This window comes from Cajanus cajan, chromosome 7 (assembly GCF_000230855.2).
Source record: "Cajanus cajan strain Asha chromosome 7, NIPB_CcT2T_4, whole genome shotgun sequence".
NCBI lineage: Eukaryota > Viridiplantae > Streptophyta > Magnoliopsida > Fabales > Fabaceae > Cajanus > Cajanus cajan.
The window spans coordinates 34,110,124-34,132,672 of record NC_138523.1 but is presented as its reverse complement, the minus strand read 5'-3'; the positions used below and the strand labels follow the sequence as shown (position 1 = coordinate 34,132,672).

The window sequence follows — 22,549 nt, the reverse complement described above, 5'->3', positions numbered from 1 at the left end:
CCATTAAGGATTCAACCCTTGAGAGAGTTAATCTAGAAAAATCAACAAAGTTATTATCATTTACTATTATTTTTTTATCTCTCAAAAACCATTAATTTAAAATAAGTTTTATTCATAAAAGATTTAATTCAAATAGATAATGAATAAATCATTGTCTTTTACGCATTCTCTCTCTTTAACTAAATCCTAAAAAGTTAAATAAAGATTATTGAAATGATTCATTCTAGCTAATCCTAAAAAGTTAAATAAAGATTATTGAAATGATTCATTCTAGCTAAGAAATTATAAATTTATTTACTTCTTTCCTTGACGAACTATAAACCTTAAGTAACACCATAAGAGGTGCAATTTTTAGCTAGAAATTTGAATTTATTCGACTACAGACTATTTATTAAAATTATGCACGATAACAATTTTATTTTTTTTACTGAAATGAAGTAATGAACAATGTAAAGTACTTGATCATTGGTATATACAAATTAGAAGTGAGGGTGATTTAGTCTGTCTCACTAATTGACTCGATTTGGAAAAGAATTAGACGGTTTAGATTTAAAAATTAGATTTGATGTATTTTTTAAGATATGATTGAGTTATCCTCGGAATTATCATATCCTGACTTAATATCTTACATTCTTTAAAAAACTGAATATTATGTATTAATAATAAAACTATTTTATTTAATAGATAATATTTTGTATAACATGATATTATATATTTTAAAATATATATTATAAAAGCATACCTTAATCTAATTTTTATACTTCTCTTTTATTTTGTAATTTAACTTTATATAATGTTAATATTATATTATGTTTAAATATCATGTTGATTTATCTTGTTTCATATATTGTAGGTTTTGATTGGGTTGAATTTGATTTCATAGAAATGACTTGATTAAAATTTTAGATCAAGTAATGATAAAAATAAATTTGGCCCAACTCATCTCATTTGCTCACAAACTAAGCCTTTAAAATTCTGTTGATGTTGTAAAAGGGAAACGGGTTGTTATTGTACGAAACAAAGAAAAAATATAATAATATTCTATTTGTTATGAAAACAACAATAATAATAAAGAGAATAAATAAGATAATATGAGAGTGAAGGAATTTGATTGATGTCTTGTATTTTTGGGAGATGATTAACCTGTTTATAAATAGATATGATAGTTGAGTAATTACATAAAAAAGAGATAATACATAACAAAAATATAAATGGTAATAATATACATTGAATATGGACATCCACTAATTAAGTCGTCATTATTATTCATAACACTCCCCTTTGGATGTCCAATATTTAGAATATATCTTGTTAAACCCTTACTAAGAAAAATTATGTGGGATAAAAACCTAATGAAGGAAAAAGGAGTACATCATTTTTAATATGGTATCATATACTGTCTTATTAAAAACATTGTCAGAAAAACCCAATTGGACAAAACCATGACAAGGGAAAAAAGAGTGCAAAATGTCCCTCTCATGCAAAAAATCATCTTTAAGACAAAGAAGACCAATTTTGTCTACTAGGTTCCACTACAAGAAATTTCGAAATTACAGGTGACCAAAATTTATGGGTATTACCCACTGATAAAATTCGTCGATATTATTGATAATATTTTTAAAAAAATCATTTCAAAATTATATTAAATAACACCCTTATTTAGTGCAACATCCCTCATATCTAACTTTTTGGCAACTCCACTTCACGACAATTCATGCAACTCCTCGTTGGTCAGAACTCTTCACCAATCATAACCCTCCATGGGTAACCCTTTTTTAGATATTTGTCTGCTTTTAAGATCAAAGATTGACCCCACACATTTTTCTAGAAAATTTCCCAGAATGTCACTCATCCCTAAATTACTCCATGTAAAGCACACTCAACTGGGAAGTTCTACCAAAGAGTATATGCATCTCATTGATATAAAATAGTACAAATTATATCCTTTAAGTCATCTTTAACTATAAAATCTCATACTTGTACAATTTTTGGATCCATCTCATTTCAGTATATTTCACAAATTACAATATAATATAATATAATACTATAATTTTTATGTAAATTAAAAAATACTAATATTTTAGTTTGTGTATTTTACAAGTATTTAAAAATTTAATTTGTTAATCTTTTATCATTAATTTTTTTTAAGTTATCGAAAATTTTTTTTACATTTTCTATGAACAACGTTTTAGACAGATAATATGTGAAAAATATCTGTTTGAAACATCATAATTTTCTCACAAAAAAATTTGTGGGTAACATCCATCTGAAATTTTAGATAGAAAAATATGTGGGTAATATCAGTCGGAATCTTTTATGTTTCAGACGGACACATATCCGTTTGAAAAATCTGTCGATAATGTCATTTTTTTATACGGGTATTTATTCGTGAGAAAAAGTCTGTCGGTAATGAGTGTTTTTTTGTAGTGTTCTCAAACATTGTACTTGTCAGTGACTTTGTAAAGAAACCTTTCAGGTTCTCACATAAGCAAACTTGTTGAATAATTATAGCACCACTCATATGATGATTATAATTTAAAAAGAACTTAGGAAAAATATGTTTTACTTCATTTAATTTAATACATTTTTTCTTTCAACCAAATAATAGATGTAACAATCTCTCGTATATGACTATACCACCACATGTAAACAAACACCTCGTTGATTTATCATTATGAGGATTTGACAAAAAATAATCCTATAAAATAATGGGAAATATTATTGACTTCGTTTCAATAATTTCACTTAAGTGAATAACTAAATCTTGCAAGTAAAATGATAACAAATTATATATCAAGTGATTTATAACTAGCAAGATACATTAAAACTTGTATAATACAAATATATGGTACTTCAGGACCAAGTAACATTTTATTTTTTTCTTGATATCTAAAATGATCTTTATTCACATCTAAAGACCTTACAATCATTGGAGTACATAACAAATGTGATTGGTCCATATAAATCTTTTTAAACATCTTTATCATATAAACTTAATGATGCACAAAAAACTCCACAATTTAAGTATTCAAATTGTGATGACAAGTAGAACTTTGTTCATTTTACATCCTTCATCTTACTCTCATCTTTGTCAAATCTATAACCTTTTGAATCTCTTTAGGAGTTCCAAAATGTTTGTTCATTTACGCAAATAAAAATATAATAAACTCAATTTTATATCTTTTTCTAAAAATACATGAACAAATCATATCATTTCTTATATAATTCTCTTAATATGTATTCATTAAGATGATTATACCACATCACCCACATTGTTTTAATCCACTATATGACTTACTTAATTTGATTGAATAATCTTCTCAACAACTTTGATGGCAAAGCAAGGTGAAGAAGATTGATGTTCTTCCCTAAACTTTGCTCTAGCCTTGGGACCTTTCCTTGAACCAAGATCTGGACTCCAAAGTCCAGCAACAATGAAGAGAGTTTGCGGAAGTGATAAGGAGGGAAGCACCAATTGTGAAAGGAGCAAGAGATTGCTCACAAATAGATCCGGACTTAGAAGCTTTCTAGGCACTCTAAGCTAAGCAAAACAAGAAAGACTTTGAGAGGAGAAGATGTTGAATCAAATGTGATCAGATTTCTCTATATGTTCAAAGTGATTATAAATGAGAGGATTAAGCTATATATAGATCCGAAGGCAAGCAAGTGGCGCCAATCACAAGCTTACACCATTGGCGCCAAAAGTTTGAATTTCAAATGAGATTTGAAATTCAATATTTTGGTCACCCATGTGCATGGTCGTGATCTTAGGCTATCCTTGCATCTAAATGTCATTTAGGAGGCATTTAGAATGGATTTGGGTGTGCGCATGTTCAGCCACTCTAAGCTTAAAACATGTGATCCCAAATTCATGTTAAATGACTTCTAAATGAAACCTAGATTTAGCCTCATTGACCTATTCTAGTTTTCCTCTAATATTCCTACTCTAGTGGCCTAAATACAATCAATAGAAAATAATAAAATAAACAAAATAAGCCCAATATTGGGTACCAAAATTCCTAAGGCCCATAAAGCCTAAGGTCCAAAAATCCTATTCTAAGTGGTCCAAAATATAAGACCAAGAAATGTAAATCCTATACTATTCATTTAAGAAAATAACATGGTGGTCAATGTAAAGCCCATGTGAAGAGTACCCTAGGCTCACTAAGTTCTGAAGCAGTCAAATCTTCAAGTAATCTTTTGACCATAGCTATAGTGGTTGGACCTTTGGTCCACGCTCTTCTATCAAACTTGTACCAATGTTTTGGGTACATTAAATCCTTCAGGAAGTTTCATATAAACTTCACTATCTAGTGAGCTATAAAAATAGTTGTAATATACATTACAAGTAACTAAGTTCTTTGTGTATAATCTGATTGATTCAGTATATAAAAATGTTTACATCTACTACAAGTGAATGTTTATTTAAAATTAAGGTGAGATTTTTTACAAAATTCCTTGATTTTCAAGACATATTTTATATCTTACTATTTCATCATCTTCATTTTATTTTTGCATAAAACATTACATATACACCTGATTTTACATCTTTAGGTGTATGGACTACAAGTCCAAAATAACTCCACTAAACTATAGGTCTAAAAATATTTTGCACACCTTTAATGATATATACACCTTAGGGGATGTGGAGATAAGAAAAAATAATAATAAATAATATTATGTGTGATTGATTAGATTATGATAATAATAAAAGAAAGTATAAAATATGTGCAAAATTAAAATATAAAAAAAATGATCATGTTAATTAGCACAAAAATGTTCACAACGCCTAAAATCAACACAACATTTTAAGTAACATCATCCCATTTTATGTTTAAAAGTACAAAAAGTATGTGAAAGTAACCACAATGAAGAGTTAAAGACAAGGGAATTGCATGATTAGCGTCACTAAGCACCACTTTTTATAGAAGTATTTGAGTGGATACTCGAGTATTTATTGTATCTAATTTTTATTTGTGTTAACTAACTTTAATCCTATACCCTATTGGCACGAGAATGGAAAACCCATTATGGACATCACCTATCACAAATAAACAACCATCATACTTTGTTCTCTCTTTTTGACTTCTCAATGTCATTATCTCTTTCTCCCCCAAATTTGGCTGATTATAAGCGAATATGATACTGCTTATTAAAAAAAATAATATAGTAATAAACGAATATGATATCATTGTGATGCCAAATTCAAGTGTGCATTTTCATGGAAGTTCGATCACCCACCACTTTTACTTTGCACTCAATCTTTTACAATTTAATTATAAACATTTGTTTCACTATTTCCCCATTAATTTATTCCCCTTTCATTGAATGTCGGATATCCTCTTCATGTTTATGAGAGTAATGTCATGCCTATAATTATACTTCCAATCAATTATACATTGCTCTAATTTATTGATTTTTTTTAATCTAAAGGACTCATTTTAACCGAGTTCATTCATATAAAAATAAAGTGATATTTTTGTCACAATTTTATATCTAACTAAGATAAAATTGATTTTTATTTTTTATTAAATTTTTATACATTGCTCTAATTTATTAAAACTAATATTATGACTTCATGTCAAACTATAATAAATTGCAAGCAAATGTTATACCAAGCCTATTTCATTTATGGTCAAACTCACTATCATTGCTAAAAAGCTTTCCTTCAAATAAGAATAACTAAATTATTAAGTAATATGTTTCACATGTATTGTGTAAGTATTTTGAAGAAATAATTAAAAGATTGAATGAGTATTGAGATGAAGCAATGACAAGTTGTGAAAGTGGAATACATGTGCAACTGTATGCGTCTTCTCCAAGTGAAATTACGATTTTGCCATTGGGGTGCCCAATTTTCCATACCTGTGGCGTACGCATTGGAACAGTATAGACCGTAATCGTTGCGTTACAGTTTTTCCACTCTATCGTATCAATTTCACATCCACATCTCCCGTGACGTCATTTTATCAACATCACTGTTTTCTTCTCTACGAAATATTTTCTACTAGACTCTAATAAAATATATAAATTCAAAAATTTTGTGACAATTTATAAAATAAATATTAATGAAAAAAATGTGTAACTAATATTTGTTTAATAGAGAACGGACAGGTGTGATAAAATGAAGAAAAGTTCATTCGAGATGCATGTTTGGAAGATGATAAAGCGCGTGTTTGGTTTCACCTGCCAAGTAAAATTTGCGTAAAAAATACAAAAATAGAAAGTAAGAATTTTTTATTTATGCGTTAACGTGGATCTTAAACGTAAATTAAGACACGCTAAAAATAAGACAGAAGTGCAAATCAATTATAAACGAAATATAATATTTTTGACCGTCACAAACATAACTGATACAGATTTTATATTGACGACAAGGGATACAAGTGTAAATCAATTAATGATACAGTATTTATATTTTATTTATTTTAATAAACAAGCTAATTTTTTAATCTAACTTTTTTCCAAATTTTTTTTCAACTTATCTAAAACAAACTTTATTTTCGGTATATTTCTTAGATACTTCTCTTCTTTTCTTTTGTATTAATTTTCTTCTTTTTCATTTATTTATTTTCTCTTTATCAAATACGGTGTAAGTCTGTCCTATATTATACTTGTTTGTTAAATCACTAAGGTGTGCTTTGAGAGAACTTACTAGTGTCATTTGCAAGAACTCCAAAGATAATGTCATTGTTTGCTTGGAGTGTTCATAGTTACATACATTTGTGAAATGTTAATTTTCTTATTGTTATTTTGGTGTTTTTGTTAATTTTCTTCCCTTTTATTGTTGATTTTCTGTTTGATTTTTTTTTCTAATTAAGAAAATGTTAAAGAACATCTCATTTGTTCTGATCGTGAACTCAGTTAAGTAACATTGTTTTATTTTAAAAAAAATTATATAGGAACCTCATTGGAGATGCTCTTTGGAAGGAAAAGTATGGATGAAAAACTCAATCTAGCTTAATGAACACATAAAGAAGGAAGAAAATGGAAATATAATGTCATAGAAAGAAGAAAAAAATGAATAAGTATTAATTAAATGTTTAATATATAGAAATGTCTATTTCATTGTTCTTAAAGAAAATAATATCTGTATATATAGTATTTTATTTGTATTTCACCCTGTTTATATAATTTTATCTATTTTTTATTACATGTATAGTTTTTGCCTAAACTTAATTCTCCACGCTGAATATAAGCTTCAATGTAAAATTTGTGATTAAATTATTAAGATATATATTATAATTATGTTTGATAATTTAAAATCAATTCTAAAAGTGTGCTTATATAAATAACATAATTAAATATTTAATTAGTAATTTATAATATTTATTTACTAAATAGATATTTTTCCTTTTTAAGATTCTGAGGAAAAATTAATTTGTTTTGCAAGTCAAGCTCTTTCTTGAGGTTGGAAATATGCCCTAGCGTGGAGGGCACCGAACAGAACAGATCCTTAAGCTAAGACTGTACGTCAAACGTGAAATGGGAGAAAGAAATCCAACTCCTACCTTTTTTTCTTTCTGTTACCTCATAGCTATTACTATTTTTTAAAAATTTATTTTTCATTAATTTTTCCCTATACTTATCCCAGTACATTGATCTAATTATTGACATGATGCTACTGGCTATAATTCAATTTTTTTTAATTGAGCTTTAAGGAATTTAGCAGTGTCAGAAATCTCAGAGCACGTTGCTGTTTTTGAGCCTAATTAAAGGCTAAGCGTGATGTAAGACAGTCTCTGAAACATAAGTTAATTTAAGTTTTGAAGCTTAATTATGATTACTGTTTTGAACATTTTTAATTCAACTCTGACTTGTGATACTTCTACCTTAAACAATTCATTTAATTTGCCGTCATTTTCATTAAAGAATCAAATTTCGGAGGAATCCCCAGATATGTCGACGATTGCCTGACAATTTTGTTCAATCGTATACTTTGATTTAAGTTTTTAAAATGACTGTTATACAAGGTTTTAGTGGTGCTGAAATTTTATACATATATGCTAATTGCAGTGAGTGACGTTTCAGATTATAAAACCACATTTTAGAAGCTGTGTTAGTATATGATAGTTGTAAAAAAAAATAGTTGGAAGAATAATAGAAACTTATTTGTATTTAGAGAGTAGTAGTAATTGTAGTAATTGTTGTTGATATTATAGTGAAGTTCCAATTTGTTTATTTATAAGCATGATGCTTCATCTCTAGTTGATGGTGGAATTATATAGAATTTTCTAGACTCTACAAGTCTCTACACTCTTTTAGATTTTTCTAGAGACTTATACAACTTTTTTTATGATTCTAGAATTTTCTTTTTCTCTTATACATCTTATCTTATGTTTCTAGAATACTCTTTTCTTTTCTAGAATACTCTTTTCTTTTCTAGAATTTGTATCATAATTTAACACTCCTCCTTGATGCAAATTTCGGTAACTCCAAGCATAGTTCATAGTTGTTCAAACGTTGCTCTTGGTAGTACCTTTGTAAATATGTCTGCAACTTGATCTTCTGTTGAGCAGTATTCAAGTTGAATTTGCTTAGTTGTCTTTGCTTCTCTGATGAAGTGATATTTGATGGCTATGTGTTTCGTTCTTTGAAGATGAACTGGATTCTTTGCCATTGCTATTGCTGATTTGTTGTCACAGTATATAATTGTCAGTCCATCTTTTTGTTCACTCATTTCTTCAAGTATTCTTCGTAGCCATATTGCTTGACTTGTAGTTTCAGCAGCTACTATATACTCTGCTTCTATTGTTGATTATGCAACTGTTGCTTGCTTCTTTGACACCCAAGAGAAAAATCCAGATCCTAGTGAGAAGGCATATCCTGATGTACTCTTCATGTCATCTATTGATCTTGCCCAATCATTGTCGGTATAACCAATCATCCTTGATTTGGTCATGTTTTTATACCATATACCAAACTCCCTTGTCCCTTGTAGGTATCTCAATATTCTTTTTCCTGTTCCATAGTGAATTTGACTTGGCTTTTGCATGAATCTTGATAAAAGACTTGTGGCATACATAATGTCTGGTCTTGTGGCTATGAGATATAGAAGACTTCCGACTAGACTCTTGTATCGGGATGCATCAGCTTCTGGTGCTCCATCCACCTTTTGTAGTTTCTCATTCGTCACTAGCAGTGTTCTTACAGGTTTGCATCCGTACATATTAAATTTCTTTAGTAAAGCTTCTGTATATTTCTTTTGTGAGATAAATATTCCATCATTTCTCTGACTTACCTCTATACTGAGGAAGTAACTCATCAAGCCAAGATCAGTCATCTCAAAGGTCTTCATCATGTCTTCTTTAAACTCCATCATCATATTTGTATTGGTTCTAGTATAAATAAGATCATCTACATACAGAGAGAGTAAGAGAGTATGCTGACCTTGAGTCTTGATGTATAGTGTAGGCTCACTTTTACTCCTCCTGAATCCATCAGTGAAGTACTGGTCGATCTTGCTATACCATGCTCGAGGAGCTTGCTTCAGGCCATATAAAGCTTTCTTCAGTCTCAACACATTGCCTTCATGGCCTTTCATCACAAATCCTAGTGGTTGCTCCTCATAGATCTCTTCTTCGAGTACGCCATTGAGGAATGCAGACTTGACATCCAGTTGATAGATGTTTCATCTTTTATGTGCTGCAAGAGCTATTAAAGTTCTTATTGTGTCTAGGCGTGCAACTGGAGCAAATGTCTCATTATAGTCCACTCCTGGTTTTTGTGAGTAGCCCTTAGCGACCAATCTTGCTTTGTGCTTTTGTATAGTTCCATCAGGATTAAGTTTTGTTTTATATACCCATTTTACACCAATGATATCTTTTCCATGAGGGAAATCTACGAGCTCCCATGTATTATTCTTCTCAATCATTTTAATCTCTTCTTCCATAGCCTTGACCCATACTTCTTGGTTTGCTGCCTCTTCAAAGCTTCCTGGTTCAAGTATGGCCAAGTTGCAGGTTTCATATATATCTACTAGTGATCTAACTCGTCTTGGAGTAGACTCAGGTGATGATTCTTCTTGTTGTGGAACTATTCTTGGAGATTCTAGAGAGATAACAATGTCTTGATTGTTGTCTTCCAGACTTGATGTAGTTGGTTGATTGATGGGCATGTATATAGTCTTCTTCTCAATTCGTTTTTCTTCCCAGTTCCAAGTAGCATTTTCATCTACTTTAATATCTCTACTGATTGTTAGCTTTTTTGTCTGAAGATTGTAGACTCGGTAGCCTTTTGATTGTGAGCTGTATCCTAAGAATATGCCTCGTACGGTCTTGTCTTCTAACTTATGCCTTTTTTCATTGGGCACATGAATGTAGCAGATAGATCCAAAGACCCTTAGGTGCTTAGTTGATGGCTTCTTCCCGCTCCAAGCTTCTATTGGAGTCTTGTCCCGAACTGCCTTAGTAGGACATCTGTTGAGTAGGTAGACTACAGTGTAGACTGCTTCAGCCCAGAATATATTTGGAAGACCTTTCTCCTTCAACATCGATCTCTCCATCTCCATGACTATGCGATTCTTCCTCTCTGACACACCATTTTGTTGTGGAGTATATGCGACTGTAAGTTGTCACTCTATGCCTTCATCTTCGCAAAATTTGTCAAACTCGTAAGATGTATACTCCTTGCCACGATCACTTCTAAGTACTTTTATTTGTTTTCCACTTTGTTTTTCAACAAGGGCCTTGAATTTCTTAAATATTCCAAAGACTTCTGACTTTGTCTTCAGAAAATAGACCCATGTCATTCTAGAAAAGTCATAAATGAAGAGGATGAAATACCTGTTGTTGGTGTGTGATGGTGTCCTCATCGGTCCACAAACATTTGTATGAATTAGCTCCAACAAGTCCTTGGCTCTCCATGCTTTACTTGTCGAGAACGACGATCGGTGTTGCTTTCCAAGAAGGCATCCTTCACACGCTTCATTATTTTCCTTTAGGCTAGGTAGATCTCTCATCATACCTTTTTGATGTAGAAGCTTTAAGGCATGAATATTGAAATGGCCAAATCTCCGATGCCAGAGCCATGAGTCATCAACTTCTACATTCATGGCAATATTAGTGCCACGGTTGAAGCTTAAAGGAAAGATTCTATTTCTCTTTTCCATTTTTACTTGGCCAATCTCTACCCTTTTACTATCATAAATTTTGCATATATCTCTTTCAAAGTGAAGAGAATACCCATTTTCCATCATTTGGCCAATGCTTAAAAGATTTTCTTTAAGATTTGGAACTAGTAGCACGTCTTTGATGAGTCTCGTACCTTTCTTTGTCTCCACCACGACAGTGCCTTTGCCTTGAGACTCCACCATGGTGCCGTTTCCTAGTCGAACTTTGACTTTGACGGAGTTATCAATGTCTTTGAAGATGTTTTGGTCCTTGGCCATGTGATTGCTACATCCACTATCCAAGTACCAGCTTCCATCTCCGTTGTCACAAAATTCTTGGTTAGCATAGAACAGACGTTGCTCTTGATTATGCTCTTCAACAAAATTTGCTTGATGTTTATTTTTGTTACGGTAGTACTTCTCCACGTGACCGGGTTTATTGCAATAGTGACATATTGGCTTACCACGATGCCAACAATCTTTTTCTGCATGTCCCGGCTTATTGCAAATACCACATAAAGGGTATTTATCTTTTTTGTTTCCAGAGAAATTTCTAGAATCTTTGTTTCTAGAATATTTTCCAGCATTTTTCTTTCCTCCATCTTCTTTATTTCTAGACTGTAATTTAAGCTTTGATTGAAATGCATTTTCATTTGAATTTGTATCGACACAGCTATTTAATCTTGCTTTGTGTGCTTTGAGGAGGCCAATTAATTTATTCACCGATAGAGAAGATGGATCCGAGGAAGTTTCTATCGAAGCTACAATGGAATCATATTTTTCTACCACTCTCTTCTCCTTAATTTCTTTTCCATATAATTTCATTTTATTAATTATTTCTTTTATTCTTCCATAGTATTCTTCAATGGTCTCGGATTCCTTCATTTTAATGGTCTCAAATTCTCTTCTTAGATAGTGTAGCTTGACGGAGCGTACCTGTTCATTGCCTTCAAATTCTTCTTCCAAAATATCCCATGCCTTTTTTGCAGTATCGACGTCCATGATCCTTCTAGCGATAGTTTCTCCCACAGCTTGTTGAAGAACAAACAGTGCTTGGGCATCCTTTTGTTCACAATCTTCTAACTTTTTCTACTCTTCCTTAGACAGAGTGATAGTATTATATGGTTTTGTATAACCAGATTGTACGATATCCCACAATTTGTGAGATAAAATGTCTTTAGTTTGAGCTTCCAAAGATCAAAATTTTCACCAATAAAAATTGGTAAAGGGACAGATGAAAAATTAGCGGTATTGGAGGCCATAGATCAAAGAAAAATGTTTATAAGTATAGAAGGAAATTTTAGAAGTAGTTGGGTGATTTTTCTACGCCCAGTAGATGACTGAACGTAGCTCTGGTACCACTGTTAGTATATGATAATTGTAAAAAAAATAGTTGGTGGAATAATATAAACTTATTTGTATTTAGAGAGTAGTAGTAGTTGTGGTAATTGTTGTTGATATTACAATGAAGTTCCAATTTGCCTATTTATAGGCATGATGCTTCATCTCTAGTTGATGGTGAAATTATCTAGAATTTTATAGACTCTACAAGTCTCTACACTCTTTTAGATTTTTCTAGAGACTTATGCAACTTTTCTTATGATTCTAGAATTTTCTTTTTCTCTTATACATCTTATCTTATGTTTCTAGAATACTCTTTTCTTTTCTAGAATTTGCATCATAATTTAACAAGATGAACTAAAATATTTCCAATACTTTTTTTATTATCTCACAATATAGAGTATAAAACAAGTTTTTGATCAGTTATTTCTTCATATATTTGTTTATTTATCAGTTGAGTTATAAGTAAGTGTAACATTTTTTAATAACTCTGCTTTAAAATTTAATTTCTTAACTTTTTTTAATGCATTTATGCATACGAGTTATTTTTTAAATTTAAAAAATATTTTTATATATTATTTTGTTAAAAAGTTAATACAAATTTGTTGATTTACATATGACAGACTTTCTAAAATGTTAATGCATATTGCTTTATGTGGTCTAGAAAAAGAAAAAAAAGTTAATACAGATTTTCTAAATACAAAAGCTCTTTTGGATTATGTTTGAATCAAATTGTTCTAGAATTTAATAGAATAGATAGTATGAAAATATTTTATACCATTATTTAATCACATGATTGTTATCCATTATAAATTTGTTGGTTGACCATATAACATGCATCACATAATTTTTTTGTTTGTTTGTTTTTTTTCTAAATAAAAGAGTTCTTTAAAGAACGTAATTATTTTTGTAAAATAATTCGATAGTATTGTTTAAGAAAAAATAGTTTATCTATTAATAATATTAAAAAAAATTCAACACAATCATTCGATTACAATGTATTTTACCTACTATAACTTATGATTAACAGTATTTTATACTTTTCAATGTACAGCAGTTAAATGTTTTATAACATGTTTATAAAATTTTGAATTCCAAGAAGAGTTGTGATACATCCTCAGAAGTCCGAAACATCGTCTGAATCATAAAATATTAATATTTTTTAATAAATTTATTATTAAATAATTATTTAATTTAATATTTTAATCTTTTAAAATGTTTTTCGGAACAATAATTCGGAAGTTCTATCATTTTTCTTCCAAGAATGATGTGGATTGTGACTACAAATTGAACCGTAAATTATTTAAGATTTATTTTTTAAATTAAAGAGACTATTATTAAAACATCAATTTTAATTTTTAGTTATGATTATGTGAAATATTTAAAAAAAAAATGAAATGATGTGACATGTAAAATATGAATAAGCAAATATAATATTAAATAAAACAAAATTTATTCTTGTAGATCAATTAAATATTAACAAATATTAAACACTAATGATTAGTAAATAAATTTTATACAAATTATGAAATCTCTATTAAATGCGTGAATTCTTCTTTTATTAAACAATTAAAATGTAATTATGATATAACTTTTTTATTGAAAAAATATCACATAAGTTAAGCTTATTTAATGAATAAAAAAAGGTGATTTTTTAAGTAAAGATTATATTTATCAAAGTTAATATACAGACAAAAGAGAATAGAATAAATGTTATATTATATATTTTTAATTGAGTAAAAAATTATCAATTTTATAATATAATTATTGAATCGAAGTACAAATTAATAAGGAGATTAAACTCGTTGTTTATACACTGTTCAAAAATATTTTTTGAGGATAATATAATACAGTCTAAAAGAGAATAGCTGTGGATTAGGACAAGCAAATTGAGTGGAAGGCCTTAAACAGTGGAAATATTTTAAAAGCGAAACAGTTAAAAAATTAATTTTTCTTCCCCTGGTTTGAATCTGTTCCCAGTCAAAAACTCATCTTCAAGATTTCACACAGTGTTTTTTGTCGGGCACAAATCTTTCTCTCTCCATGTCTCCAAAATTTCCCCGTCTAGGTTCTCACCACATGTCACTTTCCCAGTTTTCTTTTCTTCACAGAAGAAGCAAACTCAACATTAACCCACTCCTGTCCTGTTCCCACTCTTACAAGATAAGAGTAACACACAACACTACTAAATACCAACACCAACAACGTTAATACTTATTAGTATTCAACAACACACACCGCCACACCCCATTCCTATTCCTATTCCCTCCATCACCACCAACAAGGAGTACAAAGAATAACCATAGAGAGAGAGTGTGTGTTACTAATCAGATTAAGCAAACTGAGATACAACATAAAAAAGTTGGCAGCATAAGCATGAACTCAATAAAAGCATAAAGCTAAGGAATTTTAGTTTGAGTTTTTGCAATGTCACAGAATTCTGAGGAGATAAACACAGTTGAGCAGTGGAGATGGTCTGAAATGCAAGGCCTTGAGCTTGTGTCACCTTCTGCGGCACCCACTTCTCACTCACATGATGAACCCAACCCACCAAAGGCAACAACTTCGGAAGAAGAAAGGGGAATGGAGGAGGCTTCAGTGGCCAAAAAAGATGGTGTTTTTATTAATGGGACATGTAGTGGGGAGAAGGGTGAGAGTGTTGGTTCTGTTGGGTTTGGTGAGCTTTTCAGATTCGCTGATGGCTTGGATTACATTCTCATGGCAGTTGGAACGGTTGGAGCATTTGTACATGGCTGCTCCTTGCCACTCTTTCTTCGTTTCTTCGCTGATCTCGTGAATTCGTTTGGCTCCAATGCGAATAACTTGGACAAGATGTCACAGGAAGTGGTGAAGGTAAAGATATTGCAATATTGTAATAACAAAGTAACTAACTCATTGCACAGTTCAGAGTTTGATGGTTTTGAGGAGTGGAACTCTTGTGTGTTTGTGTTTGTGTGCAGTATGCGTGTTACTTCCTGGTGGTGGGGGCTGCCATATGGGCATCCTCTTGGGCAGGTGAATTTCCCTCTAAATTTGAAACTTTGTTATTGTCTTTGAAAATTTTGAATGTATAAAGGTTTGGTTTTGTTGCAGAAATTTCGTGCTGGATGTGGACAGGTGAGAGGCAATCAACGAGGATGAGGATCAGGTATCTTGAGGCAGCGTTGGACCAGGACATTCAATTCTTCGACACCGAGGTTCGAACTTCCGATGTTGTTTTCGCCATTAACACTGATGCTGTTATGGTACAAGATGCCATTAGCGAGAAGGTGAAGCACATCACCCTTTTCCTTTTTTTTTTTCTTTTCTTTTCTTTTCTTTTCTTACCATTTCCTAATTGAATTAGATTATATTTATGTTGTGTATGTTAAATAACATATAAGTGAGAAAAAATCATTAACCTGATGCCTTAAAGTTTTGGATTATAAGACTTGGAGTCAAGTTCACTCGTGTCTTTTGTTCATGACCTGTTGATGGAGTTCTCTTGATGTTTATAATCTCCCTCGTGTTCAGATTGGTTAGTGTTTAATATGGTTACACTTAGTCTGGTTGCTTTGTGTGCAGTTGGGTAATTTCATTCACTACATGGCTACATTTGTTTCTGGCTTTGTTGTGGGGTTCACTGCGGTTTGGCAATTGGCGCTGGTTACCCTCGCCGTTGTCCCTATGATAGCTGTAATCGGAGTTGTTCACACCACCACCATGGCCAAGCTGTCTAGTAAGAGCCAGGAGGCTCTTTCTCAAGCTGGAAACATTGTGGAACAGGTAAGACTTAAGTGACCCCTTTGTGATCTTTGTGTTGGTTTTTGTTTTTTTTGGAATTTGGGTGTTGTTAATGTTGGACAAAATTTGCAGACAGTTTTTCAAATTCGAGTGGTGTTGGCGTTTGTTGGGGAGAGTAGAGCACTGCAGGCCTATTCCTCTGCGTTGAGGATTTCACAGAAGATTGGCTACAGGAGTGGATTTGCAAAGGGAATGGGATTGGGGGCCACTTACTTTGTTGTTTTTTGTTGCTATGCTCTTTTGCTTTGGTATGGAGGCTATTTGGTTAGGCACCACTACACCAATGGAGGACTTGCCATTACCACCATGTTTTCTGTCATGATTGGAGGATTGTGAGTACTGTTTAACTAAGTGATTGGGAATTTGATTCACACAGGGCTTCAGGACTAACTTTTGTTATTGTTGTTATAGAGCTTTAGGCCAGTCTGCACCCGGCATGGCTGCATTTACTAAGGCCAGAGTTGCTGCTGCAAAGATTTATCGTGTGATTGATCACAAGCCGGGTATAGACAGGAAGAGTGAATCAGGTTTGGAGCTAGAGAGTGTTACAGGACTAGTTGAGCTGAGAAATGTAGACTTTTCATACCCCTCAAGGCCAGAGGTTATGATCCTTAACAATTTCTCCTTGAGTGTGCCTGCTGGCAAGACCATTGCCTTGGTAGGGAGCAGTGGATCTGGCAAGAGCACGGTTGTGTCCCTCATTGAGAGATTCTATGATCCTTCTTCAGGTAAAACTGAATCCATTCATATGTCTTCGAAAATTTAATAGATTAAGAGCATGTTTGAATTTGTTTCTCCACAAGTATTTGTAGGAGAGAAAAAAGGAAAGAAAAATAAAATAAATTTCTCTATAAACTAAAACTAGCTTATGCATCAATTAAAAATAAGATTTTGAAGAAATTAATAAAGAGAGTTCCTACAAGTTAGTTTATGAATATATTAATTTTAGTTTATGGAAAAATTTATTTCATTTTTCCTTTTAATTTTTCTTTTAAAAGTATTTTTTGGATAAGTTTATCCAATCAAAACTCTAAATATTCGACATGTTTATTGAGGGTTTGAAGTTGAAGTTTTGGTAGTTACTAAGTGATCTGATCATATGATTTGTGTGACTACACTATTTTGTAGGACAAGTGTTGCTAGATGGGCATGATGTTAAGACATTGAACCTTAGATGGTTGCGACAGCAAATAGGACTAGTGAGCCAAGAGCCTGCTTTGTTTGCTACCACAATTCGAGAAAACATACTCTTGGGTAGGCCTGATGCAGACCAGGTTGAGATTGAAGAAGCTGCAAGAGTGGCTAATGCTCACTCTTTCATCGTCAAACTTCCCGAAGGTTATGAAACCCAGGTTAGTCAACTTTAGACTAACGTTGCCTTGTGAAAATGCATATTTGTGATGGTGGTTGAAATAGCCCTGTAAAATCAATCACATCATTCGCATCAAGCATGCCTTGTTCCCATCATAAATCATTGCTGGCCACTATGTTTAAAATGATAATAATAAAATAATACATATAAAGGCTAAATGGTAAAATTGGAAAACAGAAATAAAGAGATGTGTCTCATAATTATTATAGGTAACTAACTTTTCATAGAAAGAGGATAATGTCTTTAGAATTTATGGTAGTTGAGCTATCATAGTAAAATGTGAAGCCCAAGTATACGGATCTTGACTTTAGCATACTTTAATGTATAAAATAAAATATATGTTAAATAGAAAAAATGGAAACAGAAATAGACACGACGTGTTGATAAAAAAAAGGACATTGTGTATCACGAAGTAATTATTATAGTAGGTAACTAAACATTTATATAGAAAGAGGATAATGTCTTAAGACTTTATGACAGTTGTTTAAGGTACAAGAGAGGAGTAAAGGTTACCATTGTAAAATGTGAAACCCACAAGTATACGGATCTTGACCAGGTTTCTTGTTAGGTTGCAAAATTTGAGGCGTCTATAATTGCAACCTCTATTATAAGTTAGGACAGATTTAATTGGTCAACAAGCAAAACTCGTTACTTTTTTAATCGAGTTTTTAAAAGTCAAAGCATGAAAGTGATTGGTCATACGATGTATTTTAAAAAGATCTACAAGGTAACATGCTTAAGTCAACAATGCATGTGCGGGAATATAGAGGAATTGATATCCATTATTAATTAAAGACAAAAACTATCAACGTGAAGATGCCTAGAACATACAAAATAAAGATGAAGACCAACATTAAACACATTGTATAACTATAACACAGATAAATACTTTGTGTTGAACTCTAAACTCCTCATGAATTACTTACAGAAGGAACCATATGATAATTTATACATTATTACAAACAGAAACTGCTGCTTGATTTAAAAGAAAATCTAGTACTGGAATGACATCTCCTCTATAAGACATTTTTTTTACAGGAAACTTTACTATAAGACTTAGACTTAAAAAATTACAGTTGTTGAACTAGTATATGGTAAACATGCAAATTATTTGAAAATTACAGGTAGGGGAGAGAGGGCTACAACTTTCAGGTGGACAAAAGCAGAGAATAGCAATTGCAAGGGCAATGCTGAAAAACCCTGCAATTCTTCTCCTAGATGAGGCAACAAGTGCATTGGACTCGGAGTCAGAAAAGCTTGTTCAGGAGGCCCTTGATCGGTTCATGATTGGTAGAACAACTCTTGTAATTGCTCATCGCCTCTCCACTATTCGCAAAGCTGACCTGGTGGCTGTGATTCAGCAAGGAAGTGTCACTGAAATCGGAACTCATGATGAGCTCTTTGCTAAAGGAGAAAATGGAGTTTATGCCAAGCTTATCCGGATGCAGGAGATGGCCCATGAAACTTCTATGAATAATGCTAGAAAGAGTAGTGCAAGGTAGATTTCACCAATATTGAACATTGTCATGCTTTCAAGATAAATGCGAACTCTAACACTCTCCTAACTATTAGTTGAAAATCACAAATTTGGGTGGTTCCTACCCCTCTAAATAAGGAGAGGGACTTATTAAATGAGATGTGGATTCACAAAATTTGTGATTTTCAATAAATTTCAATTAATAATAAAGATATTATTAGCAAGTGAGTGTTAGAGAGTGGTACTCCTCTATTTTTTAATTACCCATCTTACATGTAATAGATGTTTTAAAATGAGGATGTGTTCATTTGCAGGCCTTCAAGTGCCAGAAATTCTGTAAGCTCACCCATAATTGCACGGAATTCTTCTTATGGCCGGTCACCATACTCAAGAAGACTATCTGACTTCTCTACATCTGATTTTAGCCTGTCCCTTGATGCATCACATCCAAATTTCAGGCTTGAAAAGCTTGCCTTCAAAGATCAAGCCAGTTCCTTCTGGCGACTCGCGAAAATGAACTCTCCTGAATGGCTTTATGCCTTAATTGGTTCTATTGGTTCTGTTGTGTGCGGATCCCTTAGTGCATTCTTTGCTTATGTTCTTAGTGCTGTCCTGAGTGTCTATTACAATCCAAACCACAGACACATGATCCGAGAAATTGAAAAGTACTGCTACTTGTTGATTGGGCTATCATCAGCTGCACTTCTCTTCAATACATTGCAGCACTCCTTCTGGGACATTGTTGGTGAAAACCTTACAAAACGAGTGAGGGAGAAGATGTTGACTGCAGTGCTTAAAAATGAAATGGCATGGTTTGATCAGGAGGAAAATGAGAGTGCTAGAATTGCAGCAAGGCTGTCCCTTGATGCCAACAATGTCAGATCAGCCATTGGAGATCGGATTTCAGTAATTGTGCAGAACACTGCACTTATGCTTGTTGCCTGCACTGCAGGGTTTGTATTGCAATGGCGTCTTGCCCTTGTACTAGTAGCCGTCTTCCCCGTTGTTGTTGCAGCCACTGTTTTGCAGGTTTGCTTTCTCACATTTCTTTCTATCATACTTAAAATTTGTTTGAATACAAGTTTAGAAATGTTTCTGAGAATTTCTCTACTAGAAAATACTTTTTATTTTCAGTAAAAAAGCACTAAAATATGTTTTGCAACTTATATCCAAACAGACTATTAATAATCCAATTTTGCATTAGCCATTTATTCTTTCCACTAAATTTTGAACAGAAAATGTTCATGACTGGTTTCTCTGGTGACCTGGAAGCTTCTCATGCCAAGGCCACACAACTAGCTGGTGAGGCTATAGCTAATGTAAGAACAGTTGCTGCTTTTAATTCAGAAAAGAAAATTGTTGGCCTTTTCACCTCCAACCTTGAAACTCCACTGCGGCGCTGCTTTTGGAAGGGACAAATTTCAGGAAGTGGATATGGTATAGCTCAGTTTGCACTCTATGCTTCCTATGCACTTGGTCTTTGGTATGCTTCTTGGCTTGTGAAGCATGGTATATCTGATTTCTCCAAAACAATCAGAGTTTTCATGGTACTCATGGTCTCAGCTAATGGTGCTGCTGAAACACTAACCCTGGCTCCTGACTTCATCAAGGGTGGTCGTGCCATGAGATCAGTCTTTGATCTCCTTGACCGTAGAACTGAGATTGAACCGGATGATCCAGACGCTACCCCTGTCCCTGATCGCCTTCGTGGGGAAGTGGAACTTAAGCATGTTGATTTCTCTTATCCCACAAGGCCTGATATGTCAGTTTTTCGCGACCTCAGTCTTCGTGCCAGGGCAGGTAAAACTCTTGCTCTTGTAGGGCCTAGTGGCTGTGGCAAGAGCTCAGTCATTGCACTTATACAAAGGTTCTACGATCCAACATCCGGTCGGGTCATGATTGATGGAAAGGACATAAGGAAATACAATCTCAAGTCTCTTAGAAGGCACATTGCTGTTGTACCTCAGGAGCCATGCCTATTTGCTACTACTATTTATGAGAACATTGCTTATGGTCATGACTCAGCCACTGAAGCTGAGATCGTAGAGGCTGCAACTCTTGCCAATGCTCACAAGTTCATATCATCTCTGCCTGATGGATACAAGACATTTGTTGGTGAGAGGGGAGTTCAACTATCAGGAGGACAAAAGCAAAGAATAGCAATTGCTAGAGCTTTTGTGAGGAAGGCAGAACTTATGCTTCTTGATGAGGCAACAAGTGCACTTGATGCTGAATCTGAGAGGTCTGTTCAAGAGGCATTGGACCGCGCCTGCTCGGGAAAAACAACTATCATTGTTGCACACAGGCTATCAACTATTAGGAATGCCAATCTCATTGCAGTGATTGAGGATGGGAAGGTAGCAGAACAAGGCTCACATTCACAGTTGTTAAAAAATCACCCTGATGGGATCTATGCACGCATGATTCAGTTACAAAGGTTTACAAATAACCAAGTCATTGGGGTGCCCTCAGGTTCAAGTTCTTCAACAAGACCAAAAGATGATGAAAGAGAAGGCTAGCTAGCAGGGTAGCTATTCAAAAGGAAAAAGGAGTACATGCCATATATACCAATTATAATTGTTGGCATTTTTTGTTTTGACCATAGTATAGTTTGTGTATCTTCCCTCGTCTCCTCCCATTTAAGAATGTATCTTCTTGTCTTCATGAATCTTATTAATGATGAATACAGCAATGAGATGAAACAGATAAATAGATGTCCATCTTTATGAGTTTACAACAAGGCCTCCTTTTTGCATATTTGTTCCCTTTGTTCTAAAGCATCGGTGACCCTAATGAACACTATCATTAGGCCCTTGTCTGTTATCGTTGACTGCTCATTGTCTGGTAGTTAGGAAGGGTTCGAATGATTATTGAAGAACACTGTCAATGAAATTGAATTTCTAATTTTTATTGTAAATTATGTCATTTAGCGTTGACTTTTTTTTTTCAACACTATATTTACAGTCATTTTTCAAATTTGTCTTTGTTATAATTAATGTCATAACACCATGAGATTGGTATGAAGATATAGAAATTAAAATTGTATTAGTATAGTGACAATATATTTTTAGTTCTTACATGTGACACTCACTTATAATTTAATCTTTACACGTCGTTATATTACCACTCCCACAAATGGTATTATAACTATAATAGGCAACAAAAACTAAATTAAAAATGATTATATATGTAGCGATTAAATTAAAAACTTTGTATAAGAATCAGTTCAAAATCAAGTATTTCATAAAAAAAAAATAAAAAAAAAAAGTGTAACCAACAAGGATACACGAGTAGATTGGCACTAATGAGTCCAAAATTACTATCATGAAAAATGTAAATGTGGGTGTTATATAGTATCATGTGACTACTTATTGAGTTTGTTAGGGCTATAGACATTAACAATAATAAAACTTTTAAGAAATTTCACATTAAAATAAACTAACAATAGAAAAAGATAAAGAAAAAC

General features: G+C 32.7%; 1 protein-coding gene across 1 annotated transcript; it reads left to right on the top strand.

Annotated features, from left to right (window-relative positions):
- Positions 1-14,500: 14,500 nt before the first annotated feature.
- Positions 14,501-21,823, top strand: ABCB1 (ATP binding cassette subfamily B1). Its single transcript, XM_020348243.3, has 10 exons — positions 14,501-15,304; positions 15,412-15,466; positions 15,545-15,720; positions 16,016-16,216; positions 16,307-16,566; positions 16,646-16,962; positions 17,363-17,586; positions 18,731-19,104; positions 19,398-20,112; positions 20,319-21,823. The coding sequence occupies exons 1-10, from the start codon at positions 14,879-14,881 to the stop codon at positions 21,600-21,602; spliced, it is 4,032 nt and encodes a 1,343-aa protein (XP_020203832.1). The 5' UTR covers positions 14,501-14,878; the 3' UTR covers positions 21,603-21,823.
- The last annotated feature ends 726 nt before the right edge of the window (positions 21,824-22,549 follow it).